The sequence below is a fragment of the Camelus ferus genome, chromosome 6 (assembly GCF_009834535.1).
Source record: "Camelus ferus isolate YT-003-E chromosome 6, BCGSAC_Cfer_1.0, whole genome shotgun sequence".
NCBI lineage: Eukaryota > Metazoa > Chordata > Mammalia > Artiodactyla > Camelidae > Camelus > Camelus ferus.
Window position 1 is genome coordinate 42897997 of NC_045701.1, and position 18352 is coordinate 42916348.

Sequence of the window (18352 nt, forward strand, 5' to 3'; positions counted from 1 at the left end):
ACAGAAACCTTCCAGATACATTTTATAAGGCCAGAATTGCCCTGATACCAAAACCAGACAAGGACATCACAAAAAAAAAAAAAAAAGAAAAAGAAAAGAAAAAGAAAATTACAGGCAAATTTTTTTGAACATCGATGCAAAAATCCTCAACAAAATATTAGCAAACTGAATTCAACAGTACATTGAAAGGATCATACACCATGATCAAATGGATTTTATACCAGGGATGCAAGGGTGGTCCAACACCCTCCTATCAATCAGTGTGCTACACCTCATTAACAAAGGCTAAAAATCATATGATCATCTCAACAGATGCAGAGGAAGCATTTGACAAAATTCAACATACATTTATGATTAAAAACTCTCAACAAAACAGGTATAGTGGGAATGCACCTCAACATAAAAGGCCACATGTGACAAACCCAAAGCTAATACACTCAATGGTGAAAAGTTGAAAGCTTTTTGTATAAGATCATAAACAAGACAAGGATGTCAACTCTTGTTACTTTTATTCAACGTAATATGGAAGTCCTAGCCACAGCAACTAGGTAAGAAAAATAAAAGACAACCAAATTTGAAAGGAAGCATTAAATCTGTTACAGATATATGATATTATATATAGAAAACTCTAAGGATACCACCAAAAACCTGTTAGAACTAATAAATGAAGTCACAGGGTACAAAATTAATATAGAGAGATCTGTGGTGTAAACTAATAATGAAGTATCAGAGAAATTAAGAAAAAAATCCCATTTACAATTGCATCAAAAAGAATAAAATACCTAGGAATAAATTTGCCCAAGGAAGTGAAAGACTTGTACACAGAAAACTATTAAGTTATTGGTGAAAGAAATTGATGAAGACACAAATAAATGGAAAGCTACTCTGTGCTCAAGGATTAGAAGAATCAGTATTGTTCAAATGTCCATACTACCCAAAGCAATGTACAGATTGAATATAATCCTTATCAAAATTCCAAAGGCATTTTTCATAGAACTAGAGCAAATAATTCTGAAAATATTATGGAACCACAGAAGATCCTGAATAGCCAGAACAATCTTGAGAAAGAACAACAAACCTGGAGGTATCACATTCCCTGATTTCAATGCATACTACAAAACTACAGTAATCGTAACAGTATGGTATAGGCACAGACACACAGATCAGTGGAACTGGATTGAGAGCCCAGAAATAAACCCACACATACATGGGCAATTAATTTGCAACAAAGGAGCCAGGAACATACAATGGAATAAGGACCGTCTCTTTAATAAATGTTTTTGGGGAAACTGGACAGCTACATGCAAAGGAAGGAAATTAGACCACTATCTTACACTGTACACAAAAGTTAACTGAAAATGGACTAAGACTTGAATGTAAGACCTGAAACCCTAAAATTTCTAGAAGAAAACATGGATGTTAACCTTATTGACATCCGTCTTAGCAATGTTTTTGTCTCTGACTCTGAAGGCAAAGTAAACTAAAGTAAAAATAAACAAACAGGACTGTATCAAACTAGAAACCTTATGTACAGTGAAGGAAACCGTCATCAAAACGAAAAGGTAACCTATTGAATGGGAGAAAATATGAAAATCATACTTCTGATAATGGATTAATATCCAAAATATATAAAGTGCTCATATACTCAACAACATAAAAACAACATGATTAAAAAATTGGCACAGTGTCTGAATAGACACTTTTCCAAAGAAGATATACAGATGTCCAACAGGTACATGACAAGACATTAATCATTGCTAATTATTAGGGAAATGCAAATCGAAACCAGTGATCTATCATCTCACACCTGTTGGAATGACTGTTATCCAGAAGGCAATAAATTATAAGTGTTGGAGAGGAGGTGGAGAAGAGGAAACCTTCATTATTGGTGGGATTGTAAATTGGTACAGCCGCTATGGAAAGCAGTATGGAGAGTCCTCAAAAAATTAAGAATAGAACTACCATGTGACCCAGCTATTCCACTTTTGGATATTTATCCAGATAATATGAAAACACTAATTGGAAAAAGATATAAGCACCTCATGTTCATTGCAGCATTATATATATTATATGTATATATACTACTACTCAGCCACAAAAAAGAATGAAATTTTTTTTAACATTTTTTATTGATTTATAATCATTTAAAAGAATGAAATCTTGTCACTGGCAACAACGTGGATGGACTTTGAGGGTATTATTCTAAGCCAGAAGGAAAAAGATAAATATCATATGATTTCACTCATTTGTGGAATCTAAGACAAAGCAAAACAAAACAAAACCAGAATAAATTAACAAACAAAACAAAACAAAAATAAACTCATAGGTACAGAGAACAAATTGGTGGTTACCAGAAGAGAAGGGGTCTGGTGGGTGGGGAAAAGGGCTGAAGGAGTCAATTGTGTGGTGATGGATGGTAACTAGACTTTTAGGGGTGATAACTTTGTAGTGCATCAGATGTTGACATATAGTGTTGAACACCTGAAACTTATATAATAAAAAAGATAGGGAATGATAAATACTGTCCTCATTTATATATGGACTCTAAAAAGCTGAACTTACAGAAACATAAAGTAGAATAGTGGTTGCCAGGGCTGGGGCAGGAGGATAGGAATGGGGAGATGTTGGTAAATGGGTACAATCTTCCATTTATAAGATAAATGAAACTGGAAAGTTGTTAAAAGAGTAGCTCTTAAATGTTATCACCATTACAAAAACAACAGTGATTATATGAGGGGATGGAGGTGTTAACGAACCTTACTGTGATAATCATTTCACAATATATATATGTGTATCGTATCTTTACACACTGTTCCTTTAACTTAATATGTTATATATCAATGATATCTGAGTAAAGCTGGAAAACAAATAAAAAACCCAAACCTACTCTGAGAGTTCTCTTCATAGTTGCAGATTCTGTCAGTAATTCCCTCCCAAGTGTTCTACAGAGCTGCATAATCCGTATCTAGCCAGCACGCAGGGAATTTGCGTATCTTACGTTCTACTTTTTTTCAGGCATATGTCTTCTTGGTACATTCATATGTGTTTATATTTCTTGATATATACATATGCATATATTCTATAGTCTGTAGTTCTCTGTTATTTCTTGAGATGGGGGAAGTGTAGTAAGTTACAGAGGGTCAGTATCTCTATTGGACTTTAGTACATCTTAAAGTAAATGACTAGCTTGTATGGAATTGTTATATTTAGAATTTGGACCTATATTCACTACAAAGAAAAATATTTCTATAGCAAATTATTATTTATTAGCAAAATTAAATGCAGTTGATTTATTGACAGTGGCTCAATAGGCAGAATATACTATATAAAGGCTTGGAACTAATCTCCCTTTTATAAATAGTGAGTGTTGTTAGAGTTTTAGGTACTAATGCACAATTGTAAAATATTTATTAATGTATTATAATATTAATATTGCTAAAAATTAAGTTGACTCTAATGATTAGATAAAATGAATATTAGGCTGAAATTCTGTTACTTAAGCCTATAAGTGCCGAATTGAAAATTATTGTGGAGAATATTTGAATGCTATGTATAGAAATTCAAGTTGTTAAAGTGCTTTTGAAAGTAGACTCACAAATTGATTTTATAGTGCAAGGCATTTTAATAATTTTCCCATTATACCAATTTTTTTTGCATTAAAAGGAAAAGTAGAATGTGTACTTTATTTGGATATGTGAAGAGCATTCTCTCTCTCTTTTTTTTAACATCTTTTATTGCTTTATAATCATTTTACAAAGTTGTGTCAAATTCCAGTGTAGAGCACAATTTTTCAGTTATACATGAACATATATATATTCATTGTCACATTTTTTTCTCTGTGAGCTACCATAAGATCTTGTGTATATTTCCCTGTGCTATACAGTATAATCTTGTTTATCTATTCTACAATTTTGAAATCCTGTCTATCCCTTCCCACCCTCTGCCCCTTTGGCACCCACAAGTTTGTATTCTATGTCTATGAGTCTATTTTTGTTTTGTATTTATGCTTTGTTTGTCTTTTTTTTTTTTTTTTAAGATTCCACATATGAGCGATCTCATATGGTATTTTTCTTTCTCTTTCTGGCTTACTTCACTTAGAATGACATTCTCCAGGAGCATCCATGTTGCTGCAAATGGCATTATGTTGTCGATTTTTATGGCTGAGTAGTATTCTATTGTATAAATATTACCACATCTTCTTTATCCAGTCGTCTGTTGATGGACATTTAGGCTTTTTCCATGTCTTGGCTATTGTAAATAGTGCTGCTATGAACATTGGGGTGCAGGTGTCATTTTCAAGTAGGGGTCCCTCCTAGAAGAAAATATAGGCAAAACATTATCTGATATACATCTCAAAAATGTTCTCGTAGAACAGTCTACTCAAGCATTCTCTTTTAATTAAAAATATATAAGATCACAATTAATGCATACCTACTTTATGGTGTTATTTTTATTTAGCTAATGAAATGTCATATGACCAAACAAATTATTATAGTTTAACTAACCCACTTATTAACTTATAAACTCACTTTTGAAAAATATTGAAAAAGATTAAAAAATTTTCAGTGGTGACCAAATTACATTAATAGTAATTGTTACTGGATTAATTTTGTATGTATAACAGTTACATTGATTTTTTCTGTTTCTTTGTTTCTTTATAAATAAGAGAGTAAAGTCTGCAGTTGAGTTGAAGAAGGAGGAAACCACAGCTCCGTTAGCGATTAAAGATGACATGCAAAGCAATATGAAAGAGATGATGATTCAGAAAACAAAGGAGTTGGAGCGTCCGATGATTGAGCAAAAGGAAGCTGAGGAATCCGCCTCTGTGAAAGAAAATATAGATACTATCTTAGACAGCATTCAGGACAAAGGCAGTTTGAGAAACCTGTCTCTCTCTCTCATTGAAGCATCTAGACAAGCTGGCATTAGTTACATTGTTTATCCCAAGAGAAAGAGCATGAAACTGAAGAAAGGATTGAAACCTAGTAAACTTACAGTTGTGTGTGATGAGTTATCCAAGCCTCCAAAAACTCTTAAAAGGTCTTGTTTAATCAATAATGGTTATAGTTTAAGAAATATATTATGGTTTTGTCCTTAATTTTATAATTTACCCATTGAAGAATCCTTTTATATATGTATTTCCTGGGCCCATCTCTGATACCAAATAATTTATCAGTCAGGGTTCCAGTAGTAAACAGAGCACAGTCAAGTTAGGATAATTCTAGAGAAGTGTAACAAAGGAGCAATTTGCAAGGATGTCAGGGCACCAGGAGACACAAATGACAGAGAAGTATTTGGGGATAGAAATAATACAGCCAATGTCTACCCCTAAGTCTGAGAGGACAAAAAAAAAAATGTAGGGGGATGATTACTATAACTTGGAAAAGAAGAATTGTATAGAAAGGATTTCCTTGAAAGAAGTTACGAACTTTGGTCAAGGATCGTGGCCTGTTTGAGGCAACCCTTCAGGAGGGAGCCAGAGGAATAAATATTTGACTTCACTCTCCTTGCCTTTTTGGGGCTCCTGACTGGACATACTTGAGAGAACCACAAGGGCCCTGTGGATGTACCCTGTACAGACTAATACTCCAGGGCAAAGAGCAAGGGATGAGAGTAGTGTTATTAAAGATGTGAGACCTCATCATGTAGAGTCTTGTAGCCTATGGTGGAGAGAGAGCTTGATTTGCATGCTGGGTAGTAAGGAAATCTCTTAGAAAGAGTGACATGATTGGTTTAAGTTTTTAAAAAAAAAAAAAACCGCGCCGGTTGCTACGTGGAGAATGGATGATGAAAGACCAAGAGTAGAAGAAGGGAGTTGAGACATTATTGTACTCTAGGCAGAAGAGACGATAGTGGCTTGTATTGGAATGTGGAGACGAGCGGGAAGCGTCACAAAGTAAGGGAAGGGAGGGGTATTGACTTTTCTCACTTTTATTCTCCAAATTTTAGCACTAGGTCTTTCTCATAGTACACACTCAGTAAAATATTTATGAAATGATGGGATTTAATTTTTTTTTCTTTCCAATGGGATATGTTTATTCTCTTTTGTGTAGTCAGTACAGTTAGCACACAGTAAATATTACTGAATGAAAACTGTGTAGATAATGGAGAATTTGAGGAGGATAATCCTAGAAATGCAGCATTTGAGAGCATGTTAGAAGTCATCTAATTTAACAGTCTACTCAAGAAAGGTGGGGTCTGGGATGTTTGTTTGGCAATCTACTATGAAGTCAGAGTTTCCTTCTTCCCGTTTCCTCAAGTTCATGTCCTTACCAACCATTTGGGTGGCATCTCCTTTCTCACATCAAGTTTTACCTCCTTTGCATTTTCTCTGGTTGTGGGGTGGGGGTGTAAATTAAACCTGAAAGGAGCACTGACCCCTTATTTCAGTTCTCTACAAAGGCTACATCTTTAGTAACAGTCTCCTGATTTTATAAACTCTAGAGAGTCTTCATATGATGTTAATGAAAGAACAGGAGGACTTTGTATAAAAATAACATGTGATTTTATTTCAATAACAAATAGTAATTTTGTCTGTGGCTGAGTTGTTTTATTGATTATAAAAATAATTGTATTTTTGTAATTTAAAAATCACTCTTTTAAAAACTAGATCAATGTCTCACGGAATCCTTCCAGAACAGAAGAAATTTCTGCTCAAAGTTCCATTATATGAACGTCAGTTTCGGTGTCCCAGCCTACCTTTGTATTTATATTTTGACAAATTTGCCCAGAGTAAGGGAGGTATTCCAAAGAATAGTGATCCTCGAACATGGGCTCTTGAAATGTTCTCTAAGCCTAAACGTGAGAAGACAACCACAAGGGAGAAAGTCGTTAAAATATCTGTTGATAAAGACTTTCCTGAAAGAGTGAAAAAGCCGCTAAAACTAGAGTTGAGTGATTGTCTGAAGTCTGATCTGCCTCCAGAGGTCGTTAGACATTATGAATCCGAAGTGAAGATCTTGACCGAAGAAATAAATAGTAAGAAGAAATATCCTGCATTTTTATACTGTAGGCGTGGAGCTCTTTACAGGAAATTGGGAAAGTTACAGAGTGCCATGAATGATCTTCAGAAAGTAAGTTTTATTGAATCTAAATAACAATACTAAAATTTACTCTTCCTTATATTTGTATATTGACTTTTACTAGAATTTTGAACAGTGACTATTTGTAGTATACATGTGGGATTGTGAAACTATAATTGCTGGCATTTTCAAATAATTAACACTAAAAACACTAGATTTTGTTTGTCAGGTTGGGAAGCATCATTTTATACTATATGCATACAAAGCCATTGGGATCAATAATGTTTGAAAATTTATTTGGTAGGATATCTTCCTTTAATAAAGCAATTTAAATTGAATTTATACATTTATTTTCTAGGCTATACTCTTGGAGCCATTGTTTCTCAATGCCTATTGGCACCGACATTTCATTTATCTTTTCCAAGGCAAAATTAACGAAGCTTTGGATGACTTGAATTATATAAATAAATATAATAAAAATAATGCAGGTGGGTTGTCTGTGCAGTTATATTACTTATATCTTTACCTAAGATTTCGTCATTTAGTGTTATTATAAAGATACATAATTCAAGACATATCATTCTCCAAAAGTGGTTGTGACTTTCTAAGATAAATTTATTCTTGATGTTGTAAATTTAGGGCTCTTGTGATCCTATATATATTTTTAAAAATACTCATCATGATTTGAAATGTTGATATCTTTGGTATACATTACAATAAATTGATTCCTTACTGCTCATCCCATAAGAGGAATATAAAGTTAAAATTTTGAATTACAGAGACAATGTACAAACCTAATTTGAATTAGTGTTATAATGTTCTTAAGACTTCTCATATGGATGAAATGTATACATCTGTGCTTATGTACCGTCTTTTAACCAACTTAAACTACTAGACGTGGGAGATTTGAGGAATGAGAAAATGTCATATTTATCTTTGTATCCCTAGCACTTACAACATACCCCTGGAAAATAATGAGCTTAATAAATGTTTTTTTAATCTATGCTCATCTCTGCTAAAAGTCCATAAAATTTTCTGCCATCAAAATCTAACCTTTTACTATGAACATTAAAAGGTTATGATTTTGCTTTGTTGAAATAAATAACAAATCTTAAATTAAATGTTTAAAAGGGTATAATAGAGAAACACTATTCTGAGACTACATTTTTTGGAGGGAGAAGAATTAATCTTTTAAAATTTAGAACTGTAACACTAAATTTTGACTTTTTAATTTTCTTTAGAGGCATATCTTTCAAAGGCAGAAATTTTCAGAAGAAAAAAAGACATGACTTTGGCGATTCTAAACTACACTCAGGCAATTAAGTGCAAGCCCATGGATGCTGATACATATTTCAGGAGGGGTGAGATGTATGAAGTAGAAAACAAAGTACTGGCCATTGATGACTTTTCTAAAGTAAGCTGTATCACATAGAATGTTGCCATTTATATATTTTAGAGGATGATATTCCTATCCTAATATTATAGCAAATTGTTGAAATTCTTTTGTATATGTTGTATAATCAAAATTAATTTATTATAGGTTAGAGCCTGGAGCATTCATTTCTGGGACTGTTATTGACATTATGTCAATATTTTAAAAAAATTATTAGTGAATAAATGGGTTCATATCAGAGTTGGGTGTGGGAGCATTGAGACAACTGTGAAGGGGACTTGACTTTTCCAGCTCTCTCCATTGCATCAAAAAGAATAAAATACCTAGGAATAAACATACCTTTTGGAGTACAAAAGACCTGTACTCCAAAAACTGTAATACCGATGAAAGAATTGAAGACAACACAAACAGATGGAAAGATATACCATGTTCTTGGTTTGGAGGAATCAATATTGTTAAAAATGACCATACTACCCAAGGCAGTATTCAGATTCAGTGCAATCCCTATCAAATTTTTCACAGAACTGGAACAAAAAATTTAAAACAGAAGACTCCTAAATAGCCAAAACAATCTTGAGAAAGCAGAACAGAGCTGGAGGAATTATGCTTTCTGACTACAGACTACACCATAAAACTACAGTAATCAAAACAGTATTATCCAGGCACAAAAACAGACACACAGATTAATGGAACAAGATAGAAAGTCCAGAAATAAACCCACACACTTATGGTCAATTGATCTACAACAAATGAGGCAAGAATATACACTGGAGAGAAGACAGTTTCTTCAATAAGTGGTGCTGGGAAAACTGGACAACTACATGTAAAAGAATGAAATTGGAACATTCTCTAACACCATGTACAAAATAAACTCAAAATGGATTAAAAGCCTAAATGTAAAACTAGATACTATAAAACTCCTAGAGGAAAACAGGCAGAACACTGTTGGACATATATCACAGCAATATTTTTTTTGATCCATCTCCTAGAGTAATGGAAGCAAGAGCAAAAATAAACAAATGGGACCTAATCAAAGAAACACTTTTGCACAGCAAACCATAAACAAAACAAAAAGACAACATACAGAATGGGGGAAAGTATTTGCAAATGATGTGACCAACGAGGGATTGATTTCCAAAATATACAAGCAGCTCATACAGTTTAATATCAAAACAAATGAACAACCCAATCAAAAAAATAAGCAGAAGATCTTAATATACAGTTCTCCAAAGAAGACATCTAGATGGCCAACAGGCACATGAAAAGATGCTCAACATTGTCAATTGTTAGAGAAATGCAAGTCAAAACTGTAGTGAGGTATCACCTCACACCAGTCAGAGTGGCCATCATTGAAAAGTCTACAAATAATAAATGCTGGAGAGGGTGTGGAGAAAAGACTTCCTATGCTATTGGTGAAAATGTAACTTGGTGCAGCCACTATGGAAAACAGGATGAAATTTCCTTTAAAAACTAAAAATAGAGTTACCATATGATCCAGCAATCCTACTCCTGGGCATATAATTCAAAAAGATACATGCACCCCAAAGTTCGTAGAAGCACTGTTTACAATAGCCAAGACATGTAAGCAACCTAAATGTCCATGGCAGATGAGTGAATAAAGAAGATGTATATATATACAACGGAATATTACTCATCCATTAAAAAGAATGAAATAATACTATCTGTAGCAACATGGAAGGAACTAGAGATTATCATACTTAGTGAAGTAAGTCAGATAGAGAAAGACAAACCCGTGGTATCACTTACATCACTTATGTGTGGAATATAATAAATGATACAAATGAACTTATTTACAAACCAGAAATATACTCACAGACATAGAAAACAAACTTACGTTTACCAAAGGGAAAAAGAGGGTAGGGATAAATTAGGGGTTTGGGATTAACAGATGCACACTACTATATATAAAATAAACAACAAGGACCTACAGTATAGCAAAGGAAACTATATTCAATATCTTGCAATAACCTATAATGGAAAAGAATCTGAAAAGAATATATATAATGCATATATATATAAAGAATGCATATAATGCATATATATATAAAACCAAACCATTTTCTGTATAACTAAAACGTTGTAAATCAGCTATACTCCAATAAATTTATTTTAATTGGCTAATGCACTAACTTGAAGTCAAACAAGCTTCAAATCTTTAGTGTTTTTTGGTTCTGTTTTAAAAATACCTTGTAATATTTATGTTTCAATTTCCCCCCACCATCAACAAGCAAGGAGTTCTACAACTGAGTATACAATGATTTAGTCTGTTCACTCTATTACTCTATATGTGAATGTGAAATGGGTGAAATATACCAATATAAATTCATTTCTTTTCACTATTTTAGGGCCTAGATTAATCAATATTTGATTTGATTGAGTCAGCCTTGATGTGTTCTAGTATGTATCATCTTTAATTGGAATAAAATGCTGTGTTAGATCCAATATAACCCCACTCTAGTTGAACAATTCACTTACGAGGTTTTATTAGTAGAAATTTCAGTGTGTGGAAGTTTTGACTACTCTTATTATCACATGCTGTGAGTTTTTGTTTTTTTAACAACACCTCCCCTTTCTAAAATTTGATGACAAATGGACGTCCTAAAGTCTTTAAATGTATAACTGAAAGTTTTGTCATCTTAAAGTAGTTTGCTTTTATGTAATCTAAATTAAAAACATGGTTTTAGTCCATTTAATTTGCTATGTATATACTTTTTATATACTTTTTTTCATTATGTGATATATTTTTGTGCCTCTCCTCTGCTTCCCATGTAGTGTATTTTTTATGATCCCAAAAGAACAGATGCATTATTTAAACGTGGGATGTTTTACTATGAAAATGAAAACTGGATTGCAGCAGAACAGGATTTTACAGCTTTGTTAAATATAGATCCCCAAAATTCTCAAGCAAGGTGAGAATTTTTTTTTAGATACAGCTTTCAAAATTGTTTTGAAATACATTCTCAGAAAAGAGAATTGCTTGAAATACATCAGACAGCCATTTAAAAATAGTGAATCAATTTTCAGTGCTACCAGTGAATGAAAATATTTACCTATACCCTAAAAGTAGTGAGTAATTTAATTTAAAAGGCATAAAAGAATAATTTACAGTTGTTGTATTTGCAAATCCTAAATACTAGTTACATTATCAGTTTTAAAGTATTGACTTATATTTTGTTTCCTTGAATTTCTTTTTTGTATCCTTTGTATTTATTGAATACAGCAAACTGTTCACATAGATTTCTGTAATATCTTATTGTAAATTGGATATTAAACTTGGTTCTTTCAAACTTACTGTGCATAATACAATTTCCACTTTCTTATTGATTTGTATGAATGATTACATATTCTTGATATGGGCCCTTTGTTGGTTATATTTAGAGCAAATATTTTTTCCTGCTCTGGATTGTTATTGTACTCTTTACGTATTGTCTTTTGGTAAACAGAGTTTTAAAATTTAATATAGTCTGATTTAGCAGACTTTGTCTTTAAGGTTAGTGCTTTTTGTGTCCTGTAAGTAAGGTTTTCCTACTCTTATATAGATGTTCTCTTAGCTAATCTAGAAGTTTTATTGTATGTAATCAATTTTTGTATATTATGTGAAGTAGGGACCAAAATTTACTTTTTCTGTACGCATATCCAATTTTCCCAGCAACATTTAGTAGAAAGCCTGTCACTTTACCATTGCTCTGCAGTGTTAGCTTTGTAGAAAATGAAGATCTATGTATGTATGGATTTCTTTCTCAGTCCCTTTTTCTATTTTGGAAATTAAAAAAAAATTATCTTTGCACCAAGACTATGTTGTCTTGAATACTATAGTTTCATAATAAGTCTTGAAATCCAGTAGAACTGTTCTTTTGATCTTTCAAAATTGTCAGAGCTTTCCTTGGCTTTTTGCATTTCCAAATACATTGGGTTGGCTTGAACTATACAGATATCCACTTCTTTATAAATCAAAATAGTAAAGTTTCACCATTTTATTTGGTTTATCCTAGTAGAATCAGTGTGTCAACTTCCTTTGTATTTTAATTGCAATGAATTTTAGAGCAGTAGAGGGAAAACTGACATCCCAACAATATGGAGTCTTTTCACGCGTACGCGTGGAACATTGTTTCTTTAGGTCTTTGTTCCTTTTGTTCAGTAATGTTTTGTAGTTTCTGTAAAGAAGCTTTATGCATACCTTTTTCCTGATTTATTTCTATATATTTGGTATTGCTTAATTTTAGTTTAGGTACTACTTTAGTATAGTTTTATTTTAAACTTTTGTTGCTGGTATATGGAAATGCAGATGATAAATATGTGTTGATCTGTGGTGTAGCAATCTAGCTAAACTTTTGAAATATAGCAGTTTGCAGATTCTTCTGGATTTGCTCCTTGTGCAATCAGATCATCTGCAAAGCATACCAGTTTTATTTTCCAATCTTTTTACCTTTTATTACATTTCCCCTTATTTCCTTATTGTATTCTTGTAACAGAAATGGTGTAGCAGGCGTCTTTATCTTGTTCCCAGTCTCAAGGGGAAATATTTTACCATCAGATACATTTTACTATCAAATATTACGGTTTAATTTCTTTTGGCTAATATACACATGTTATATATTCTTCCACCTCTTATTTTTAAACTTTCTATATTATTTTGTTTTAAAAATGTCTCTTGAAAACAGCATGTAATGGAATTTTGTTTTCTAACCAGTATGACAGTGTCTTTTAATTGTAGTACTTGGTCTATTTGTATTTTTTCCCTACATCTATCACCTATCTAGAATAATTTTCCTTCTGTTTATCCATTTACTTTAGGGCTGGCCTGCTGATAACAAATCACCTCAATTTTTGTTTGTCTGAAAACATCTTTATTTACCTTTGCTCTTAAAGGTTATTTATGCGTTTCTGCTTGATATGAAATTGTAGGTTGACAGTTATTTTCCTTTAGCACTTTGAATGTATTTCAATGCAGTGTCATTAAGGCTCTTTTTTTAAAGTGAAAGAATCAGTGGTCAGTCAGTGTCTTTGAAAGTTATATGTCTTTTTCCTTTTAAACTTAGCTCATTGTCTTTGAATTTCAACAGTTTGGCTGTATTGTGCCTAGGAGTGGATTTCTCTTTACTTGTTGTGTTTATGGTTTATAGAATATTCAGTGAGTCATAATCTTTCTGGCCTCCATGATTTTGGATTAGAAATCAGCTACTAATCTTATTGATTATTCCAAGTACGTGGTGAGTTGCTTCTCTCTTAATGCTTTCAAGATTCTCTTTTTATCTTTGGCTTTCAACAGGTTGATTACTAAGTGTCTCTATGTAGATTTCTTTGTATTTCTCCTACATGGAATCATTGAGCTTCTTGGATATATAGATTTAATTCTTTTGTCAAATTTGAGAAGCTTTCAACCATTACTCTTTTTTTTTTCCTTTTTCAGTTTTATTAGGTAGAATTATTACAGTTCAACTGCACATACACATTGTATTGCATGTAAATACATATATACAGTATACTGCATGTATTTTTAGTTTACATATATGTACTCATCATTGTTTCTAAGAACAGATTAGAGCTTTAGCTTTGTAAACTTACATAGTTATCAAAGGAATAAAGCCAACTACAAAATAAGAATCAGCAGGATGCAGTAATCCAATCATAAAGGACAGTCAAATGTGTATGCTTACACATATTCAAGAAATCAATCATCTTAGTTATAAATAATAAGTAGTTCATTCATGTCCTTATTATTATTTTTTTTTAATTCCTCATATAAATGATGTCATATGGCATTTTTCTTTCTCTTTCTGGCCCACTTCACTTAGAATGACAATCTTCAGGTCCATCCATATTGTTGCAAATGGCATTGTCTTATTCTTTTTTATGGCTGAGTAGTGTTCCATTGTATATATGTACCATATCTTCTTTATCCAATCATCTGTTGATGGACATTTGAGTTGTTTCCATGTCTTGGCTATTGTAAATAGTGCTGCTATGAACACTGGGGTGCATGTGTCTTTTTGAATTAAGGTTCCCTCTGGATATATATGCCCAGGAGAGGGATTGCTGGATTACATGATAAGTCTATTTTTTTTAAGAATTTTTTTTATTGAGTTATAGTCATTTTACAATGTTGTATCAAATTCCAGTGTAGAGCACAATTTTTCAGTTATGCATAAACATACATACATTCATTGTCACATTCTCTTTTGCTGTGAGCCACCACAAAATCCTGTATATATTTCCCTGTGCTACACAGTACAATCTTGTTTATCTATTCTACATTTTGAAATCCCAGTCCCTTCCCACCCCCTGTCCCCCTGGCAACCACAAGTTTGTATTCTATGTCTATGAGTCTGTTTCTGTTTTGTATTTATGTTTGGTTTTTTGGTTTTTTTTTTTTAGATTCCACATATTAGCGATCTCATATGGTATTTTTCTTTCTCTTTCTGGCTTACTTCACTTAGAATGACATTCTCCAGTAACATCCATGTTGCTGCAAATGGCGTTATGTTGTCGGTTTTTATGGCTGAATAGTATTCCATGTATAAATGTCCATCAACAGATGACTGGGTAAAGAAGATGTTGTATATTTAACCATTATTCTTTAAAATGTTATTTCTGCTCCTTTACTATCTCCTTTCCTTTTGTGACTTGAAATGTATGTACATGTTGGTATGCTTGATGATGTTCCATAGGTGTCTCAGACTTTTTTCCCACTCTTTTTTCTTTCTGCTTCTCAGACTGAATAATCTGAATTGACCTAACTTCAAGTTTCCTGAGTCTTTCTTTTGTCTTCTTAAATCTGTTGTTGAAACCTGTAGTGAATTTTCATTTGTATTTGTACTTTTCAACTCCAGAATTTCTATTTGGCTCCTTTTTTTCAATAATTTATTAATCTATTTCTGTCTATCAATCTTATTGATACTCTCTGTGTGTTGAGACATCATTCTCTCCATTTCCTACAGTTCTTAATCTATGGTTCCTTTTAGCTATTTGAGCATATTTAAGGTAGTTGATTTAAAATCTTTTAATCTGATTTTAAGACAATTAATTTTAAGTCTGGGCTTCTTCAGGGATGGCTTCTATTAATTTCCTTTTATCCTGTGAATGGGCCATATTTTCTTCTTCCTTTGCATCACTTGTAATTTTTTGTTGAAAAGTAATGGCTTTGAATATTATAATTTGGCACCTTTGGATATCACATTTACCTTCTCCTCTTCCAGGGTTTTTTGTTGCTACTTCTTGTCATTCATGTTGTTGGTTTAGTGACTTTTTTGAACAGGTTTTGGTAAAGTCTGTATTCTTTGTCGTGTGTGGCCACTGAAGTCTTTGTTCTGCTAACTTAGCTGGCAGCTCATGATCTGACTGAGATTTCCTTAAACTTCTGAAACCAACCAACCAACCAACCAAACAACATTTCTCAATCTTTGCAGGTTTGCACTGTTTTAGGGCACTCCTTCAGTGCTTATCTGGACAACTTCAGTGCCTTAGCTTTCATGTCCTACTTGCAGAGAGCCTGAATTAAGCAGAGGTGAGAGCTTAGGGTCTTCTTAGGTGTTTTCTGTGCATTCCTTCAGCCTTGGGTTTGCATGTGGCCTTTTAAATTCCCTGCAATTTGTGGAAACATTCTAAAGCCCTCATTCCCCTGGTATCTCTTTCTCCAGCTTCTTTCTTCACATGGTTTTTTGGTTTGCCTATTGCTTGCCCCAACTGTAATCCTTGCCCCAAGTGGCAGCAGCTAATACATTTGCCTTTAAATGCTTTTGATAAATACCACCCAGGAAGTCACATCAGCCCTGAGAAAGGTCTAAGGCAGTCAAAACAGAGGGACATATTTGCATCAACCTTTCAGTCATCCACCAGACAGGTCAAAACACACAGCTACAGCTCTTTGAGAATAAAATCAGTATTGCTCCCTCTTGTACTAGTGACCTGTACCAGGAATGCAGGTTGTTGACCTCGAGGCCACCACAGGTCTGGGAAGTTGGGTAGGGAAATAGAGTAAGTTAGAATGCCACAGAACTCTCTTTTCAAAATTCAGCAGCTTTTCCTCCTTTATTAAGCATTCCCCTGATAGTTCTAAATTTTTAGTTGGATTCCAGGGTTCCCAAATAATTGATTCTGACAGGTTTTGTCAGCTTATTCATTGCTTTTGTGGAAAGGTGGAGTTTTGGAGTTCCCTATTCTACCACTTTTGCTTTACTCTAATCTCCCAACTCTTTTTATCATTGCATCATCTTTAACTTAACAATAATGTTAGTGATAATAAGAATCTTCATCTTTTGAATTTAATGAAAATATCTTTGGCTTCTACAAAGAAATATCACAGTTGCAGTTTTTGAGCCATTTATCCTTTAATTATGTCAAGGGAATATCTTTTTTTCCCCTGTTTAAATTTTTTCCTGTGATCTACTTAAAAGAATTTCATGTTAATAGGCTTTATATTTTTGAAGGATAAATGACTCTTGGCCATCATATATTTTTAGATAGAATATTATTAAACTATACTGAATTCTCTTTGTCTTTACCTTCTTTAAGATTTTTTCATTTATATTCAGAGTAAGATTGTTCACTAGATTCATAGTCAGATTTTGATTTCAGGACTTGGCTACTTTCTCAAAATGAATTAAGCCTTTCATCTTTTTCTTTTCTTAGAAACATGTCCTTTAGGATTGGATAGTTTTTGGGTTCTGAAAGTTTGAAATAACTTCTAAAATTATCCCAGCTTGTAGCCATTTGAAGGGAGGGCAAACTTTTTTGAAGCTCTTTTAAAATTCCTGCCTAGTTCTTGGTCTATTCTGGTTGTCTACGTCTTAACTTAAAGGGGGATTACTTGCAGGAAGGCATCAAATTAGTTGGAGAACAAGAAAGTCAATTCAAGATATTGTAAGGTAGTGTTATGTTGTGGAAGGCCTTATATGCCATTTAAAAGTGGCCTTATCCCATTGTCAGTAAGGGGGACTGTTGAAAGTTTTTGAAGAAAATGATCTTTATTATCTGATGATCAAATCTTATCACTCCAGAGATGGGAATGGAGTGATATAGAAGCCCAGGTGTGAGCTGATGAGGGTCTGAAATATTGAGGCAGTGGAACTGAAAGAGGAAACAGATGCAAAAGTCAGTGTGTTTGAAGAATTGACATGACTTAATGGTATCCTACAAAAAATATTACTAAAGTTTTATTCTGTAAGATTTTAAGTTCAGAATTATATGTATGGTAAAAAATAATAATATTCTTTAGCAATCAGAAATTTTAAAAAATTAATGTGATACTTATATTCATTAGAAAATTAAGAAGACATTTCTTACACATTGAGTGAAAAATATTTTGCTCCAGGATATTGAAAGACCTCTGTTACTAGTTTGCCAGCATACTGACTGCACTCTTTTCTCCAGATTACCATTGTTTTCATCATAGAACTTTCTTGAGCACCTGTTTTCCTCCCCTCTGGATTTAACTTCATCAGAGCAGGCAACCTACAAGCTTATTCCTGTTTTTCCTTAATTGTCTTCTTTATTTTAGTTCTAAAAACTGATTTCCTTCACATTATTAAGTGATCAGAACTGAGATTTTCAGGAGTTGATATAGGTCAACGAAAATTAAGACATTGAAATCAGAATTTAATGGAAATAGAATTTATTTCATAAAATGGATATAATAGCTTTTATCCATGTAGATAAAGCAGCCTCTCATTTATTTTGGTGTATTTTCAATGCATCTTGAGTATATCATTTATTTTATTGATATACCTGTCTGATGAAAGTAAAATATAATAAAGACTAGTAAACATATAATTAATAAGCATATAATTTTATATATAATAAAGTATAATTGATTTATTTCTAAATAGTTCATATCCTTTTTGCTGTTAATATCATGGCTAAACTTTCCCGGGAAGCGAAGAGAAATAATCGCAAATTGCCGTTCAAATATAAATTATTT

The 18352-nt window shown here is 32.9% G+C and overlaps 1 protein-coding gene across 1 annotated transcript in view; it reads left to right on the forward strand.

Moving 5' to 3' along the window:
- TTC6 (tetratricopeptide repeat domain 6) overlaps window positions 1–18352 on the forward strand; it is a 155964-nt gene that overhangs the window by 100927 nt on the left and 36685 nt on the right. The window contains exons 11-15 of the mRNA XM_032481922.1: window positions 4667–5040; window positions 6611–7073; window positions 7381–7510; window positions 8264–8436; window positions 11209–11345. Of these exons, the coding sequence (XP_032337813.1) occupies window positions 4667–5040; window positions 6611–7073; window positions 7381–7510; window positions 8264–8436; window positions 11209–11345 (1277 nt within the window). The remainder of the gene's footprint in view (window positions 1–4666; window positions 5041–6610; window positions 7074–7380; window positions 7511–8263; window positions 8437–11208; window positions 11346–18352) is intronic.